This window comes from Poromitra crassiceps (assembly GCF_964638095.1).
Source record: "Poromitra crassiceps genome assembly, chromosome: 1".
In the NCBI taxonomy this organism is placed as follows: Eukaryota; Metazoa; Chordata; class Actinopteri; order Beryciformes; family Melamphaidae; genus Poromitra; species Poromitra crassiceps.
In genome coordinates, this window is record NC_139623.1 from 114,808,729 (window position 1) to 114,827,569 (window position 18,841).

At 41.5% G+C, this 18,841-nt stretch overlaps 1 protein-coding gene across 1 annotated transcript in view; it reads right to left on the reverse strand.

Moving 5' to 3' along the window:
- Positions 1–18,841, reverse strand: part of capn7 (calpain 7) — a 100,310-nt gene that overhangs the window by 26,825 nt on the left and 54,644 nt on the right. Inside the window, exons 11-14 of the mRNA XM_083640341.1 lie at positions 18,378–18,484; positions 14,069–14,189; positions 7,230–7,374; positions 1,744–1,843 (exon numbers count right to left, since the gene is read on the reverse strand). Coding sequence (XP_083496467.1) covers positions 1,744–1,843; positions 7,230–7,374; positions 14,069–14,189; positions 18,378–18,484 — 473 coding nt within the window. The remainder of the gene's footprint in view (positions 1–1,743; positions 1,844–7,229; positions 7,375–14,068; positions 14,190–18,377; positions 18,485–18,841) is intronic.

Sequence of the window (18,841 nt, forward strand, 5' to 3'; positions counted from 1 at the left end):
GTTAATAGTGCTTGTATGATATGATTATGAACAGCAAAAGATCATTTTAATGTCTGTTTTTGTAGAGACACGCGCGCGGTAAGCAGAAAAAATAGGTGTTAATCTTACTCTATAATCAAATTAGATTTTACTTTCATTTTATTGTTTTAATATTCGATTTGTATTCGATTTTTAATTAATTTTTAATTCATAAAAATAAAAAAATTAAACCGATAAAAAAAGTTTTTTTCCCAGTCCGGGTGAAATGTTATGTCTCTCCTGATTCTAAACATAGTTGAATCGCTTTGACCAAGTAAAACAATTTTTATAAGAATTTTACTAAATGTAGATATGAAAATGAATGGCGGATGAAATCCCTTGGTTTGTATGCTGAATGCAGAAGAGGGCGTGACTTTGGCGCTGCTATGCGATATGATGATGCAGGCTATTAACACGTTGAGTGCCATAGCCGAGATATCTCGTCTTACATAATCCAACGGTTGAGTGCCATAGACGAGCTATCTCGTCTTACATAAACATTTATTTTTTTTGACGGTGGGACATCAATCAACCCCTTTTACGTCTTCTATATCAATATTGGGAGGAAGAGAATGTGTATAATCTATTTTACCGACCACTAAGTGGTGACAGTTCTCTCCCAAGACAGAGAGAAAGCCACAGCCAGCCACAGCCAGAGCCACAGCCAGCCAGCGCGCTGGAGAAAGCCAGTGTAATTTTCAAGGAAGTAGCTGGGCGAAAACTCTTTCGATTTCACACACACACACACACACACACACACACACACGCGCGCGCGCGCGCGCGCGCGCACACACACACACTCGAGTACCTTTGCGCATAAATAAGACCAGAATCGCAAAAGCTTATTCAAAGCTCTCAGCCGACACCTCAAGAAACAGTTTTACAGTCCAGACGGCCGCGGAGAATCCTCCCTCCGCAGCACAGACGGAGGGAGGAGTTTGGAGACACACACACACTCTCTCTCTCTCTCTCTCTCTCTCTCTCTAGTCCCGAGAGAGAGAGAGAGAGAGAGAGAGAGGAGAGAGAGAGAGAGAGAGAGAGTGAGAGAGAGAGAGAGAGAGCACACAGAGTGGGAGACAGACACGCTGTGGGGGCAAAGAACGGACAGAGATCTCTTCCTCTCAGAGCCGCGGAGCAACGCGCGAACACACACACACACACACACACACACACACACACACACACACACACACAATACAGTATACAGACTTGCCCAAGGGCACCCATAATCACAGGCAGGTGACTGTTCTGCTGTTTGATTGAATTTCACAAAACTGCGATTATCTCAGCTTCCTGTCTGAGACGCTAAAACCATGCTGTACTCAACGGCTAATATCTATATAACTACTAACTCTGCAAACTAACTCTTTTAGACAGAGAAAGCACACATTCTATTAGTTATTTTTAGATGATTGGTGTTCACGAAGTCTTAACAGAAAATAATCCTCGGCTCTTGTAAAATGAGCCAGAATCCTCAAAAAAAAACCTGGCACAACTTACCTACAGGATTGAAAAAACGGCTGGCACTCAATGTGTTAAAAAGAACGGGACACATGTTTGTAATTAAATCTCTACACACAGAACTTTTAAACTGGTTATGAAATACTGGCAAATGAGACCATCAGTGAGGGGATTAGATACTCCGGTGCGCACGCACGCGCACACACACACACACACACACACACACACACACACACACACACACACACACACACACACACACACCTGTGAATGCAGGAGGACTCTCTGAACAGTGCGGGGCTCCAGCTCAGGTAGATGACATCATAGTACTGACAGAGATCCTCCCAAATGATCCAGAAAACACCTGGAGAGCAACACAGCACCACAACATCTGCAACTTTAGCTTACACAATGAATAATAACAGAACTTGTCTAATTAACTAACTGAACAAATTTTGTTCTAATTCCTATGAAACACCTACTGTAGTAAGTATGTCCAGATGTTGATATAAGAAGCAAAAAACACAATAAATAATTACATTTTCCCCATCATTGTGACTAATAATGAAGCGAGAAAGAAAAAATACACGTACAGTATTATTGACGGTGGTAAATATTCAAGAAACTATTTCAGTCGCTTTTTGGTTTTAAGAATGTCAGGTTCTTTTGGATAGTTATTTATATTTAGAGTGTGTAGCTGATGCTCTTATGCTGTCTGAAATCACTTTCTTGTGAGGTTCAATAGCTGAAGACATTACGTTCCTGTTAATTTTACAGTTGATTTCCATAATAAAATCCTTGCAAATCTATTCACGTTATCAGATACAGTATCCTGCTAACAGACAGGCAGATGGAATGGGGAGCAAACCCCCGTCCAACTCCAATAACTTGTCTCAATGACTGACAGCACATAATCAGGGCCGCGGGAAGTAGGGGTGCTGCAGGTGCTGCAGCACCCCCTAGATTTTTTCCCCCCCAAAAAAAAAAAAAAAAATTTTTTTTACAAATGTAATTAACACGTTCACTGCCAATGACGTGTTAATACGTAAAAAAAAATCCAACGGTTGACTGCCAATGACGTGTTAATACGTCAAAAAAATGATATATTTTTTTTTGACCGTGGGATGTGCATCTAACCCTTTTACATCTCTTATATAAATATTGGAGCCACCGAACGTGTACAACCCATTCCACCGACCCACTAAGTGGCGACAGTGCTCTCCAGACTAGAAAAAGCAGAGCCAAAACTGCAGGGGAACGCGCGATGAAACCATTCTCATACTGTAGAATAGATTGGCGAAAACGCTTTCGCTTTCACGCTGATTGCTGGCGGTGAGGGATTGCAAATTTGCATAATAGATTACGGGTGGAACACACTTTGAAACACGCAGCATAAATAAGACCAGAATCGCAAAAGCTTCATCAAAGCTCTCAACCGAAACTCCAAGAAACGAGCGAGCCCATCCAGACTTGCACAGCGGCCGCCAGCAGACAGGAGCAGCAGCAAAGCAGTGAGCCTGGTGACGCGAGGTTACAGCAGCAACAGAAACGAGCTTGTGACACGCCCGCTGCAGCCAAGAAGAACACACACGGAGGGAGGAGTTTGAAGGAGAGGGGTGTTTCCTGCTGTTATGGAGGAAATTACTGTTCAAAACTATTGTTTAGATGTCTGACGTCTTACTGATGCCAAAAATGAATGGTTAAAGTGACTGTTCTATCGAATTTCACAAAAAGCCATTTATCTCAGAATAAATTTTCAGACGCTGAAACCATGCTGTATTCAAGTGCTAATGCCTACATAACTACTAACTCTACAAACTAACTCTTTTAGACAGAGAAAGCACACATTCTATTAGTTCTTTTTAGATATTTTGTGTTCACAAAATCTTAGCAGAAAAGAATCCTCAGGTCTTGAAAGATGAGCCAGAATCCTCAAAAAACCCCTCTGGCAGAAGCTACCTACAGTAAAAAAAAACAGCTGGCAGTGAATGTGTTAAAAATATTTTGCAGTGCACTATGTTCCTTGCTTGTTTAACCCATTGATACCGGATGCAGCATTTGCGTGTATATCCCTTTAACACTGACGGCAATGGGCGTGTCATTTTACTAGGGATGCACCGATATGAAAATTTTGGCCGATGCCGATAACCGATATTAACATTGCTGTTATGGCGAATAACCGATATTTACCGATGTCGATATGATCTGTATAAAACCACATTTTTATGATCATCACATTTTGTACATACTGAAAAACACATGTTAACACGTTCACTGCCAATGACGAGTTAACTCGTCAAAAAAAATCCAACGGTTGACTGCCAATGACGAGTTGACTCGTCAAAAAAAAAAAAAAAAAAAAAAAAAAAAATCAATATTTTTTCCCCGATTTTTTTTATCCCATTTTTATCCCCCGTTTAGTGCTCATTTGATTGCTCAATCCTGGTTGCTACTCCATCCTCTGCCGATCTGGGGAGAGCCGAGACTGATTCCATGCTTCCTCCGAGACATGGGCAGTCAGTCAGCCGCTTCTTTTCACCTGACAGAGGAAGCTTCACCGGTAGGACATAGCACATGGGAGGTTCACGCTATTCCATCCAGTTCCCCTCCCTCTGAACAGGCGCCCTTAACGATCAGAGGAGGAACCACATTAGCAACCAGGATGTTGCATGTTTTTGTGAAGGGGGTTCCTATATGAAGGAGACCCCCGGGAGGCACGGGGAGAACATGCAAACTCCACACAGAAAGGCCATTTTGCCGACCCCACCCGGGCGGTGGGCACTCGAGGACATGCGGTGTGTGGACGGGCACGCATTCCTTAAGCGCTCACCTCGTCCCCAGGTGGGAATCGAACCCACGACCTTCGAGCTGTGAGGCGATAGTGCTTACCACTACACCACCGTACCTCCCAAAAAGTGTTGACTCGTCAAAAAAAAAAAAAAAAAATTTTGACGGTGGGACGTGGCCACGTCTCCTATAAAAATATTGGAGCCACCGAACGTGTACAACCCATTCCACCGACCCACTAAGTGGCGACAGTGCTCTCCAGACTAGAAAAAGCCGAGCCAAAACTGCAGGGGAACGCGCGAGGAAACCATTCTCATACTGTAAAATGGATTGGCGAAAACGCTTTCGCGCATTATCGCGCTGGGAGCTGGCGGTGGGGGATTGCAAATTTGCATAATAGATTATGCGTGCAACACACTTTGAAACACCGGCGAAAGCCCACAATCGCACGCAGCTTCATTGCAGCTGAGCTCACAACCGAAACGACTCATGCAGACTCGCCCAAAGAGCAGCCGCCAGCAGCCAGGCAGCACAGACAGGCAGAGCCTCGCTTGTGACAAACGCTGCAAAGCCACCAGAGACACACCCACGGAGGGAGGAGTTTGAAGGAGAGGGGGGTTTCCTGCTGCTATGGAGGAAATTACTGTTCAAAACTATTGTTTAGATGTCTGACGTCTTACGCCAAAAATAAATCGTTAAAGTGACTGTTCTATCGAATTTCACAAAAAGCCATTTATCTCAGAATAAATATTCAGACGCTGAAACCATGCTGTATTCTACTGCTAATGCCTACATAACTACTAACTCTACAAACTAACTCTTTTAGACAGAGAAAGCACACATTCTATTAGTTATTTTGAGATCATTTGTGTTCACAAAATCTTAGCAGAAAAGAATCCTCGGCTCTTGAAAGATGAGCCAGAATCCTCAAAAAAAAAACTTGGCAGAACCTACCTACAGTATTGAAAAAACGGCTGGCAGTGAATGTGTTAACACTGAATTTGAAAAAGTTATGCATTTCTTTATTTGCAAAGCCTTTGGAAAAGCCCATAAATCATAGATTTACTGCATTATTTCATATCAATGTGAAGAATTTGGCTGATAATGATAACCGATATTAACATTGCAACATCTGACCGATACCGATATGACCGATATGTTAAAAAATGACCAACATCGGCCGATACCGATATGATTGCCGATATATCGTGCATCCCTACATTTTACCTTTCATGCGACGTACGTGTATATCGTTGTTTCAAGACATGTGACCGATTAAATGCATCATGATTTGCTGAAATAGACGTGGCGGAGGTGAAATGCATTGTGGGTTTTGTAGTTTTTTATTTTATTGTTGCCTCGACCTTGTGGACAGTTTTTCAAAGCTCGAACTACACACCAAATCAAGGAAGCGCCGGTCCAGCAATACTTCCCATTAAACTTTAATGATGAAATGAATGCTGCTGACCTAATTTCAGATTTATTTATCTCATGTTCCAATCTGCAATAGCCTCAAGGTTTTACTGCACGTTCTTCTGCTGCACGGTGGCAATTCTGCATGGCCGCGTCTCAGACAGTAAGCTAAGTGAATGCTAACGCTAAGTGATGAACTGAACTGAGTATAACTTACTTTGAGGACGAAGACATCAATGAATAAGAAGATTCCACACCCAGATTATGATGTGACTGTTGACACGCTAGCCAAGGCTCATTGGGTGAGTGACTTTTGGCGAATTTGCCGTATTTCAAGACGACTGCAAAACGGAGGTCGCTAATGTTTTAGCGTTAACGTTAGGCTGCAGTAATTGTCAAGGGTTCAACAAAACCTATTTACTCAGCTTCTATAGAAGCTATCAACATGAAATAAAAAGCATTTGTGAGCTTAAACCCGTGGCTTTATATTTGGAAGGGTTACATTTGCCGTAATCTTGATTAACATTTCTTAAAATGAGTTAGAATCTTTATTTTTATTTTTGGGGGTTAAAAATAAAAAAAAAAAAAAAATTAACGTTAGGGCAAATATAATACGAAAAGCCAAAGGGTTAAGCTCTCAAATGCTTTTTATTTTATGTTTATATGTGCTATAGAGCCTGAGATATGAAGGTTTTAGTGAACGCCGACCGCTCTGGCAACTTCTCCGAAAAAGGCCGGTTTACAGGGGCTGTTTACAAACGTGCAGTAGGTTTAGAGGGCCACTCAAGAGAAGGCGCGCCGGTATCAATGGGTTAAGAATGTTTCGGGAAATGAAAATGTAGCCTATTTAAATAGAATTATCAACAATAACAATCAAGGAAGTTACATGCTTGTAGGCTAGAGAAGAAGAAGAAGCGTGCATGCACGCACATGTTGTGTTGAACCAATCAACAACCAATACGAATTGTTTAATCTGGCAATAAAGAAATGTGAACTTGACATGCTATTTTAATAGCCTACTCAAAAATGCACCTCCCACTATACAGCAAAGAGAGGAGTCAATGTTTCTTGATATATGCCATTCAGATCAGAATAATTAGTCTAGTCATTAAGTTTGCTGATAATATTTCTATCATGTTAAGTCTGTGTCATGTTAACTGGTGTATTCAGAGCAAATAGGGAGATATAGAGCATTATCATCATGCTATATATCTCCCTCTTTGCTCTGAATGAGTGAGAAAAGGAGAAATACTGAATAATTACATCACAACAGTATCCTAATGTTAATTTAAAATGAGATATTCCTCTAAATATGGCAAAAAAATGGCAAAAAAAAACATAAAAAAAAGAAATCCGCGGTGCCCTTGCGGGCCCCACCGAGAGTCCCTTCCTCCCAGCACCCCCCGCTTAAAGTGACTTCCAGCGGCCCTGCACATAATTATAACAAATGACAGGGAAAGTAGATAACGGAAGTCCTACTGGGCCTCAGACGGTAACTATGACTCAAAAGGGAGTTCACTGCATTCAGGGAAAGAAGAGTGATACTGTACCGTTGTCAAACTTCTGGGCCGTCTTGGGGTGGAAGTTGAGGTACTTGAGGAGGTCGGGGGTCCAGTTCTTCTCATCTCGCTCGCTGTAGCGGCCCTTCCATCTCAAATGACTCCACGGGTTCTTCAGCTGGAGGAAGCGCATTCCCTGCACACAGACAAGGGCTGAAGTAACTAACTATTACTACTACTCCAGTTACTCTAATGGTCCATCGGGAGCATTTTTTTCGTGCGATTAATTCCCACGTCAATAATATTTTCCGAACCTATATCAGTCAATGCAACCGTGCATACCATCGGCAAAGTTTCGCTGAGCGTTATTGCGGCGTTTATTTTTTCAGAAATTTGCTTCCGACGTGTACACATCTGTGGCTGTGATTGACACAAAACTCGCATCGCAATTTCGTGCCGTATATTCGCATCGCTCTTGATGTGTAAGGACCTTAACTGCTTAACTTTTTTTGAGGACTTTGAGATTTTTTAACACATTCACTGCCAGACGTTTTTTTTTTACTGTAGTTAGCTTCTGCCAGAGGGGTTTTTTGAGGATTCTGGCTCATCTTTCAAGACCCGAGGATTCTTTTCTGCTAAGATTTTGTGAACACACAATATCTCAAAAGAACTAATAGAATGTGTGCTTTCTCTGTCTAAAAGAGTTAGTTTGTAGAGTTAGTAGTTATGTAAGCATTAGCAGTTGAATACAGCATGGTTTCAGCGTCAGAAAAATTATTCAGAGATAAACGGCTTTTTGTGAAATTCGATAGAACAGTCACTTTAACCATTCATTTTTGGCATCAGTAAGACGTCAGAGACGTCAGACATCTAAACAATAGTTTTGAACAGTAATTTCCTCCATAACAGCAGGAAACCCCCCTCTGCTTCCAACTCCTCCCTCCGTGGGCGTTCTTCTTGGCTGCAGCGGCCGTCACAAGCTTGTCACCAGTCTCACTGCTTTGCTGCTGCTGCTGCCTGTCTGCGCGGCCGCTGTTTGAGGAAGTCTGGATGGACTCGCTCGCTTCTTGGAGTTTTGGTTGAGAGAAGCTTTTGCGATTCTGGTCATATTTATGCTGCGTGTTTCAAAGTGTGTTCCACCTGTAATCTATTATGCAAATTTGCAATCCCGCATCGCCAGCATTTAGCGCGAAAACGAAAGCGTTTTCCCCCATCCATTTTCATGAGAATGGCTGCTTTTTGCTTGCCTTCCTCTAGTCAGGAGAGCACTGTCGCCACTTAGTGGCTCGGTGGAATGGGTTGTAAACGTTCGGTGGCTCCAATAATTATATAAGAGATGTAAAAGGGTTAGATGCACATCCCACGGTCAAAAAAAAAAAATTCATTTTTTTGACGTATTAACACATTGAGTGCCAGCCATTTTTTCAATCCTGTAGGTAAGTTGTGCCAGGGTTTTTTTTGAGGATTCTGGCTCATTTTACAACAGCCGAGGATCTGTTTTCTGTTAAGACTTCGTGAACACCAATCATCTAAAAATAACTAATAGAATGTGTGCTTTCACTACAAAAGACACACTATAAAAGATACTATGACAAGTTTAAATTGTATTAGTTATAATATAAATGGTCTTAATAACCCAATTAAGAGGAAAAAACTGCTTGGCCAATTAAAGAAAATGCATTGCTCTATAGCATTTATCCAAGAAACTCATTTATCAACAACCGAACATAGCAAACTGAGGAGGGATTGGGTAGATCAGATATACAGTGCCTCATATCACATGGGCAAGAAGAGAGGAGTGGCTATTTTATTTAATAAGTCTGTTTTTTTTACTAAAGTTAAAGAAATCTCAGATGACCAGGGCAGATATGTCATGGTTCTGGGATTCATTGAAGGGGTAGATTTCACTTTTCTAAATGTATATGCACCAAATGAAGACTGTCCTAACTTCTTTAAACAAATAGCCTCACTTCTGGCTAGTAAAGCCAAAGGTATTATTATTATAGCTGGAGATTTCAATTGTGTGCTTAATTCAAAATTAGACAAACTTCCCCCTGACAGTGGACCTATGTCAAGGAAATCTAGATCACTGAATGCAATGATAAAAGAACTTGGACTTATAGATGTGTGGCGTTTTCACCATCACAGGCAGAAAGACTTTACCTTCAGGTCGGGGGTCCATGGTAGTTATTCTCGGATAGACTTCTTTTGTATTTCTAAGCAGGATATAGACAAGGTCGAATCCTGCAATATTGAACCAATGACCATCTCAGACCATGCACCTGTAACTCTTCAATTTAACCTCGGAACTAATAAGACCTTTAAATATTGGAGGCTCAATGTATCCATGATGTCTGACTCTCTCGTACGGGAGAGAATATGTAGAGAACTGAATACTTATTTCGATATCAATAATAATGGGGAGGTTTCACCATCAGTTTTATGGGATGCGGCAAAGGCAGTAATAAGAGGAAAGATCATCTCTATGTCAACAGCCTTAAAGAAACAGCGACTCAAAAAAGAGCTAAATTTAGTAAATGAGATTAAAACATTAGAAAGGAAGCATAAACAGTATAGAGCTGAGGAAGACCTCAATGCTCTACAAAAATGTAGACAAAAATTAGATGAGCTGTTGACATATAAAGCAGAGGGGGCCCTCAGATTTACAGGCCGGACCTATTACGAGATGGGAAATAGGGCAAGTAAGCTGTTGGCATTCCAGCTCCGTAAAATACAGTCTAGCCGGATAGTTTTAAAAATTAAACATCCAGCCACAAATGTAGAGGCCATACAACCCCAAGATATTGCTAATGCCTTTGCCGATTATTATAGAGATCTTTATAAAGTACAAGAAGTCGAAGATAAGGAAGAAAAAATTAAAAGCTGGCTAGGTAATCTTAAACTTCCTAAACTGTCCAGTACTGAAGCCGAGGAACTGTCCTCCCCTATTACTGAGATCGAGATATCGGAAACAATCCGGCTGCTTAAACATAACAAATCACCAGGCACCGACGGGTTTCCAGGCGAATTTTACAAGTACACTATGGAACAGCTAACTCCGGTGCTATGTGAGGTCTATAACTATGCTCTATCCGAGAATGACCCACCAACAAGCTGGTCTGAGGCTATAGTCTCAGTAATACATAAAGAAGGCAAAGACCCCGCACGATGCAGTGCATACAGACCTATAAGTCTTCTCTGTAATGATTTAAAAATCCTGACGTCTATACTTAATAAAAGGATTCAGAAATATATTGCAAAACTCATTCAACCAGATCAGACAGGGTTTATTCCTGGACGCCAGGGTGCAAACAACATTAGAAGAACTCTAAATCTGCAATCAGTGGCAGGAACTCGAAAAGAACCATCAATGCTTCTCGGCTTAGATGCTGAGAAAGCATTTGACAGAGTTGACTGGCTGTATCTGGAATTAACATTGAACTGTATGGGATTTAATAACACATTTATTGACTGGATAAAAATAATATATAAAAATCCTAAATCTAGAGTTAGGGTCAATGGCCACTGCTCAGATTTCTTTGAGATACACAGAGGGACACGTCAAGGGGACGTAATGTCTCCTTCATTGTTCGCGATTAGCATAGAGCCATTGGCGGAGATGATCAGATCAAATCCCCAGATACAGGGAATAAATGACCAAAAAGGTACTTCACATAAGATTTCGTTGTTTGCAGATGATATATTACTTTACATTACAAACCCCTCAGACTCCATTCCCACTTTAATGAAAAGTCTTAGAACCTATGGTGAGCTATCAGGCTATAAAATAAATGAGACCAAATCTGAAGCCATGATGATTGTGGGAACTTGGCCACCTCACCTGAACAATATAGCTCCTTTCCATTGGGCTAGAGAAGGATTTAGATACTTAGGAATTATTTTGACCCCCATGATTAATCAGTTATATCAAGCAAATTATGAGAAGTTGATTTTACATATAAAATCTGATATTGTTAGATGGGAAATTCTACCTCTTTCTCTTTCTGGAAGAATTGAATCAATTCGAATGAATGTGTTACCCAGATTTCTTTTTCTTTTTCAGTCTTTACCCATACCAGTACCCTCTACAACTTTTAAGATGCTAGAGAAACTTTTTTCGAACTATATCTGGCAAAAGAAAAGACCTAGAGTTAGGCTCAAAACGCTCCTTTTATCAAAACAGAAGGGTGGTCTGAGTATGCCTAATTTTAAAAACTACTATTGGGCGGCCCAGCTACGGACTTTGGTCTATTGGATTAGGGGTGATCTGGATACAAGATGGGTACAGATTGAACAAAACTCAATTCCTGCCATTCCTCTCCAATCAATAGCTTTCTTGGGTCCAGTATACTGGAAAAGAACTAAGATTGGAAATAACTGGATACAAAATACATTGAAAGTGTGGGGAGACATAAGAAAAAAAGGGGGAGGACCCAGGTCAATATCAAGGGCTATGCCCATAGCAAAGAATATAGATTTCTGTGAGGGTGGCTTTAAGAGCTGGGCAGACACTGGCCTGGTTACTATTAATCAACTACTGGAAGGAGATTGTCTGAAATCTTTTGCACAACTACAACAAAGTTTTGGGCTGCCTTCGCAAGATCTGTTTAAATACTTTCAAATCAGGCATTATTTAACAACTCACAAAGAATGGGAAGCAATTAAGAGACCTCCAACACAGGTGGAACAGTATTTTATCAGCATGATAGAAAAGGATTTGGGTGAAAGAAAATATATATCTGATATTTATAGGAAGCTACAACTAGATGATTCAGGAGACACACTTTACATTAAGGAAAAATGGGAACTAGAAGCTAATGTGATAATAGAGGATGAAGAGTGGGAGGAGAGTTTCTCAAATACCCATAAGACCACGAATAGTCCTATGTTGAAGGAGTTTGATTGGAAAGTTAAAGTTAGGTTTTTTAGCACCCCTCAAGTGGTCTCTGGATTTGGAGGGGGGTCCTCACCATTGTGCTGGAGAGGCTGTGGTATGATTGGAGACCATACACATATTTTCTGGGATTGCCCAAAATTGCAGAAATTCTGGGAGAATATTAAAAAGGAGATAAATGTTATGTTAAATATTGATTTACCTTTGAATCCATTGTATTATATTCTGGGATGTATACCAAGTAACATACTTCATGGAAACACTCTGTATGTCTTTAAGACACTTGTCTTGATTGCAAGGAAAATGATAACTATATCTTGGTTGCAAAAACAACCCCCTACAGTGGAACAATGGACTAAGAGATTGAGACAGGTATACATTATGGAAGAAATGACTGCACGGCTGCAGATGAAAAGAGACAGTTTTGTGCGGATATGGCTACCTGTAAAACTGTATCTGGAGGACTGACTAGCTGCTACCGTTTTCTTTTTGCTGCTGTATTGAAGTTGTTTTTATTTGTTTGTTAATTTTTGTTTGTTTTTTTCTCTTCTCTAATGCTGGAGAAATGTCCCCCAAACTTCTCCCTTCCCCAAGCAGATTTAGATCAAATTGTCAGAAGAACTCAGTGGTCAAGGAACATTGTGTGTGTGTGTCTGTTATATGTGATTGTATCTGAACTAATATAAAATAAAATAAAAAAAGTTAAAAAAAAAAAAGAATGTGTGCTTTCTCTGTCTAAAAGAGTTAGTTTGCAGAGTTAGTAGTTATGTAGATATTAGCCGTTGAGTACAGCATGGTTTTAGCGTATGAGACAGCAAGCTGAGATAATCGCAGTTTTGTGAAACTCAGCAGAACAGTCACCTGCCTGTGATTGTGGGTGCCTTTGGGCGAGTCTGTATACTGTATTGTGTGTGTGTGTGTGTGTGTGTGTGTGTGTGTGTGTGTGTGTGTGTGTGTGTGTGTGTGTGTGTGTTCGCGCGTTGCTCCGCGGCTCTGGGGGGAGGGGATCTCTGTCCGTTCTGTGTGTGTGTCTCCGGGCTCCTCCCTCCGTCTGTGCTGCTGGGAGTTTCCAGCGAGTTGAGCAGCCTCTCCCTGGCAGCGAGTGTGGATAGGTCTCACTGTCTCTTGGGTTTGAGAGCCCCGATTAAGCCCCGTGCGACTCTAGGCTTTATGCTGCTCACCCAGTCCATTTCTGGAACCCCCCACCGCAGCAGCGCGAAGCGTCCCCGCCTACAGTATGAGAATGAGGCTCCTTCGTTTCTGACTGTAAAATCGCCAAGCCATTTCCGCGGGAGGCGGCTGCTTTTGGTCCACGGGTCCCGTGGCTGTGGCTTCTCTCTGTCTCTGTCGCCACTTAGTGGTCGGTAAAATAGATTACACACATTCTCTTGCTCCAATAGTTATCTCGAAGATGTAAAAGGGGTTGATTGATGTCCCACCGTCAAAAAAAAAAAATGTTTATGTAAGACGAGTTAGCTCGTCCTTGGCACTCAAGCGCTGGATTATGTAAGACGAGTTAGGTCGTCTATGGCACTTAATGTGTTAATACGTCATTGGCAGTCAACCGTTGGATTATTTTTGACGTATTAATACGTCATTGGCAGTGAACGTGTTAAGTCAGTAATTTTACTTTTACTTCATTACATTTTCAGTAATGTATTGTGCTAACAACTACAACAACAAGAATAAAAACTGTAAACCTACTTTTTAAACACCAGTATGCTTAAGAGGATGTGTCACTATTGCTAGAGCAAGTGGTCAATTTATACTAAGGCATTCACATACAGGTAACTATCATGAAAACACATCTCCATAAAGCCAACTGAGTAACTAATTTTTCCATTGACACCCACAAACTTCAGGATTTTGGTTTTGTCTCAGTGGTTATATACTGTATATTATACTGCATAATAACCAAAACACCATAGATATGAATGCTAGGTTCCCATAGGACAGCTCTTTACATAAATGCTCATAACGACAGGCTAATGCCAACCTTGTGCTCCCTGATGTCAAGGACGGCGTAGGCGTGCGTCGGCACCAAACCCCACCTCTCCCCTTCCTCCTCTGTCATCACACCCGTCGCCGTGGTGATGAGGACGTCACCCCTGTGAAACCTGGACAGGAGGGAAGGAGAGAGAGAGAGAGGGAGAGAGCGATAGATGCACAGACACAGCGATGCAGTAAGTGAGAGAGAGCGCGACAGAGAGAGATGCACAGACACACAGCAATACAGTAAGAGAGAGAGAGATAGAGATACCGTGAGGGAGAGAGATAGGGAGATACTCTCTTTCGAGATACACATTTTTGTATTTTACTCTGTTATGATGAATCAAGAGAAAAAGGGAGCTTCTTGGATATTTAGGATCACAGTTTAATGTAGAAGTCATGAACACGTGTACTGACAAAGTTGACCAACAATGTACATCCTCAATCAAAATAACACGGCCAACAAACCTCACAACCTTTTTTGTACTCTGGTATAGTGTTGCACGGTCTACCGGTTCCTACCGTCTACCGCGGTGCCTGAACGTCACGGTGCCTACTATACCAGCTGCTTTAAATGACGCTACTACCGTGAGACAGTATTCACCTTATGTAGCCACGCCCATTTGACCCGGTTGTGTGGTTGTGTCATGACTTCCGGCTAAAAAAAAAAAAGAAAAAGGCTGGCTGCTCCAATATCATCTAACTCTGAATTAACTAATAATTTAGCCAATTGTATGTAACATACCAAATAAAAGCAAACGGCAATGTCTAAGAATGCAACGCCATGTAACTGGCTCGTTAATTCTCGCATTCAAGGGAATTACATTAACGTCTGCGGGTTTCCTGGTGAGCCCGTGGGCGCTTCCATGACACCCTCCCTCCCTGTTTCCAGCTGCCGGTTGCCTGTTTCCGCCCAGGACCGTTCATAGCGAAAGAGACTGAAAATAATCATAATAATTGTTGTGACTTTGTACCTACCTATGTCTTGTAATGGAGCCCCCCAGCACAATAATTTCACACGTGCATAATTGTACAACGGAGTGACAATATTGTTTACTGTTTATTTGCACAAAGAAAAATGAATAACAACAGATAGTACAAGTATCTTAATACAAAGAAAATTGTGCAGGTGAGGGAAAGAAACCCGGAGGGGCTTATAGAGTCTCACCTTATTTAAAAGAAAATCTAAACAAATTAAAGACTAATAATGAAAGAAAAACAAACAATAAAGACAATATATTTAAAACAATATAAAAGTTAAAAAATAAATATATACAGAAAAGAAAAAAGAAAAAAATATATAATAAAAGAGAAGGAAAAGAAAAGAAAAAGCAAACAGGTGCACCAGCGGGTAAACCAACCAAATCAATCAATAAAATACAGGGGAAAATAAATAAATAGGGTTAGCAAATAATTTGAACCGCAATTCCCGTAGTTGTCAGATACTCGTAGTGTGTGCGTAGTTGTCAGATAATATCTTGAATCTTGAAAGAGAGAGACCGCTAAAGCTATGTTCAATTACCAAATAATAAGAGTTCCGGTTTGGACGTTTAGCCTTCAAAACAAAAGCGGCCGCTATGCAACCACATACTATTTTTAGCAATTTCGGCTAAAATAAGCCCGTACAGTACGAGGGAATTGACATTCACCTCGTTTTTGTAAAATATCGCCGCTATGCAACCACACAACGTTACTATTTTTAGCCATTTCGGATAAAATAAGCCAAACGTTCCCACTCTTCGACAGCGGTGACATCTTTGCTAGTGACATTTTTTTAAACAGGAAGTCGACAACCGGCAACTGCTAAGAATCATGGGAAACGTAAGTCCAGGAATAAGGTGAATAGACGTAAGTGGCTCGCGCTGCGCTCGGAGGAGACTGAAAACCATCTGAAGCTTTCTATGTTGGAGTCCTGAATGAATTGCGCCTGTTGACATTTTGTTGGTTTTGCAAATGTATAACAGTGCAGCGTAGGTAGGTAGGCTATAAATTATAACGAGATGCAAGATGGCTGTTGTTCCAGTTGAAAATAGCGTAAATTAGTTAGGACAGCATAGCTGGCATCTTAAAGTTAGGAGAGCTTTTTTAAGATTTTGGGGAGATGGGACGCTTCTGTAATACGCTTTTCCCATTTTAAATTAGGATGAGAATATTGACTTGTTGTTCTGTAATGGGTGTTTTCCTAAATCAAGTCCTAACTCTAATTACCATGGTTACCAATCATTTAGGATAGGATTTGGAATTTAGGAAGGAACCCTCAACGATATGTATGGGCAGCATATCTGTCTCCATGAGGTTGCAGACGGCAGCATATCTGTCTCCATGAGGTTGCAGACGGCAGCATATCTGTCTCCATGAGGTTGCAGACGGCCTGGGTGATCTTTTCTGCATGCCGAGGACGAGGCGCCTTCCTCATTAACCAGGCTCGGATGTACGCTGTTCAAGTGGCGAATCATTGGCGTCTTAGCCGTGTTGTACTTATAAACAGCATCACAGTTTTTGCAATGAACAATGTCGTATTTTAACTCGAAATGGTCCCACACAAAACTTTGCTTCGCTCACTTCATTTCCTCATCTGGCTGAGTGCTGACAATAATGTGCTGTTGCTGTTCTCACCACAGCAAGCCCAGTGAGACCACGCCCATAGCCCTACCCAGAGGTGTTCTGTTCTGTTTTTCTGTCTCATAGTCCCATTGCGCCCTCACCTGGTTGCGACCACGTAGTGAAATCCAATCTTATACTGTAGTTTCAGCACATTTAGGCCTATTTGATTTGATTAAAGAAATATATAAAAAATCGATAAAAATTCCACATGATCAAATCAATTCCTTAATGATCAATTATCGATTATTGATGAACATCCCTACTCCGCACCGTCCGCAGTTACCAGTGTCAAGATAATGCGAGTTAGCAAACAACAGACAGGAAGTTAGGTATAGCTGTGCCAAGGTCTGCCAGGAAGGAAGTTGGGCTGGGGTGCCTTCAGAGTAAAAGCATAAATTGTGTCACTTATGAGAGAAAATGTTTTTTTGAGCTGTGCAGTGCAACAAATGGTTAGAGAAGTATAACAGTATAAAAGTACAATAGTATAAACACAGCACACACTGTCCAGCCTTAAATATATCTATCTATCTATCTATCTATCTATCTGTGTTATTGTAAAATATCTGCTTATATGTGTGTGTGTGTGAGTGTGAGTGTGAGAGAGAGAGAGAGAGAGAGAGAGAGAGAGAGAGAGCAGATATTTAAGCAATATAGCATGAGAGCTAGTGTGTTGTGGCAAATATATCCCGCTGATCAGTTGTTATCCCACGAGGCCGCAGGCCGAGTGGGATAACAACTGATCAGCAGGATATATGCCAGAACACATGCTGCTCGAGTGCTATATTGCTTTTATAAAACGGTTTCCAAGTATGATAATATAAATATAATAATAATACTATAAGTCCGACTGGCATGGTATTCTGATAGTCAGTTGAAACACTACTGTAAGGCGGGACCTCTAGCAAGAAGATAGACGTGCGGGTGATTTGATTGGATCGTTCTGGAGACTGAAGTTGACATTGGCCAATCCTGGCGCTTGCTGAGAAGCTGAGAGCTTTCTGGAAACCCCGACAGGCAGCTCGAGCGCAGCGCTGCATTCTCAGCGCTTGCTGAGAAGCTGAGTGCTTTCTGCAAAGCCCGACACCAACTAACGTTACGGGGTTAAATGCGGGGTTAAATGCGGGGTTAACAGCCTTTTTTTTGCAAAGAAGACATTAGCCCGCATCTATTCTTGTACAAAACATAATTTTCTGCGAAGTATTAGTAAAGTTATAAGCGAAGATCGATTCACAAGGATCTGACAGCTGTCTCCGCCATTTGTTTTTTTTGAGGTAACCAAAGGCTTTTAGTAAGAGAGTTGCCATGGCAACCAAGGGTTATTGGATTTATACAATGGCTGCGAACCAATCAGATTGCTTGATTTGAGAGAGCCGTTTTATAATTTATAATAACACATTTTAGAGGTGCCTGAGATACTCTGAAACATTGTATTTTTGCCTAAGGTCATCATACATTATAATTTGTGGAGGTAAATACATTGCACATTCATAAAACAAGAAATATATAGATTTCTCCATGGTATCGTGATACTACCCGTATCGTGATACTTTGACTGGTATAGTATCACAGGGTAAAATCTTGGTATCGTGACAACACTACTCCGGTATGATGAAAATCGGAAACTAAAACGAAAATCACTAACCGACAAGGGGTGAATAACTATCAGTGTGTGTGTGTGTGTGTGTGTGTGTGTGCGTGCGCGAGCTGCTCACCTCTGGTACAGCATGCGGAAGGTGTCATCCTTGCTGAACGACTGATTGTCTGAGTGCATGGCGATGCGTTCAGGGATCCAGCCAGTAAGCGCGTGCAGATCAATGTTCTAGAACGAACACACACACACACACACACACACACACACACACACGAACACACCTCAGATCCTACAGCAGAACTACAGTCTTCCTACGTAGTATTAGAGTTCTCAATGTTAGCCGGCATGGGCTGAGATTTTATCTTAATTGGCCGGGTCGGGCGGAGCTCGGGCTGGGAAAGATATATATTGGCTATAGGCTATATTTAGGACTATAATACGCTATTTACACACAGAGGGCTCTATCGTTGCAACGGCCTTAAAACAGCGCTTAGTGCCAGGCGCAGCGCAGATTAGTGGGCGTGTACCGGCGCACTCGATATTTTGGTGTCGGCGCTACACGCGGCCTTAAGCATTATAACCACG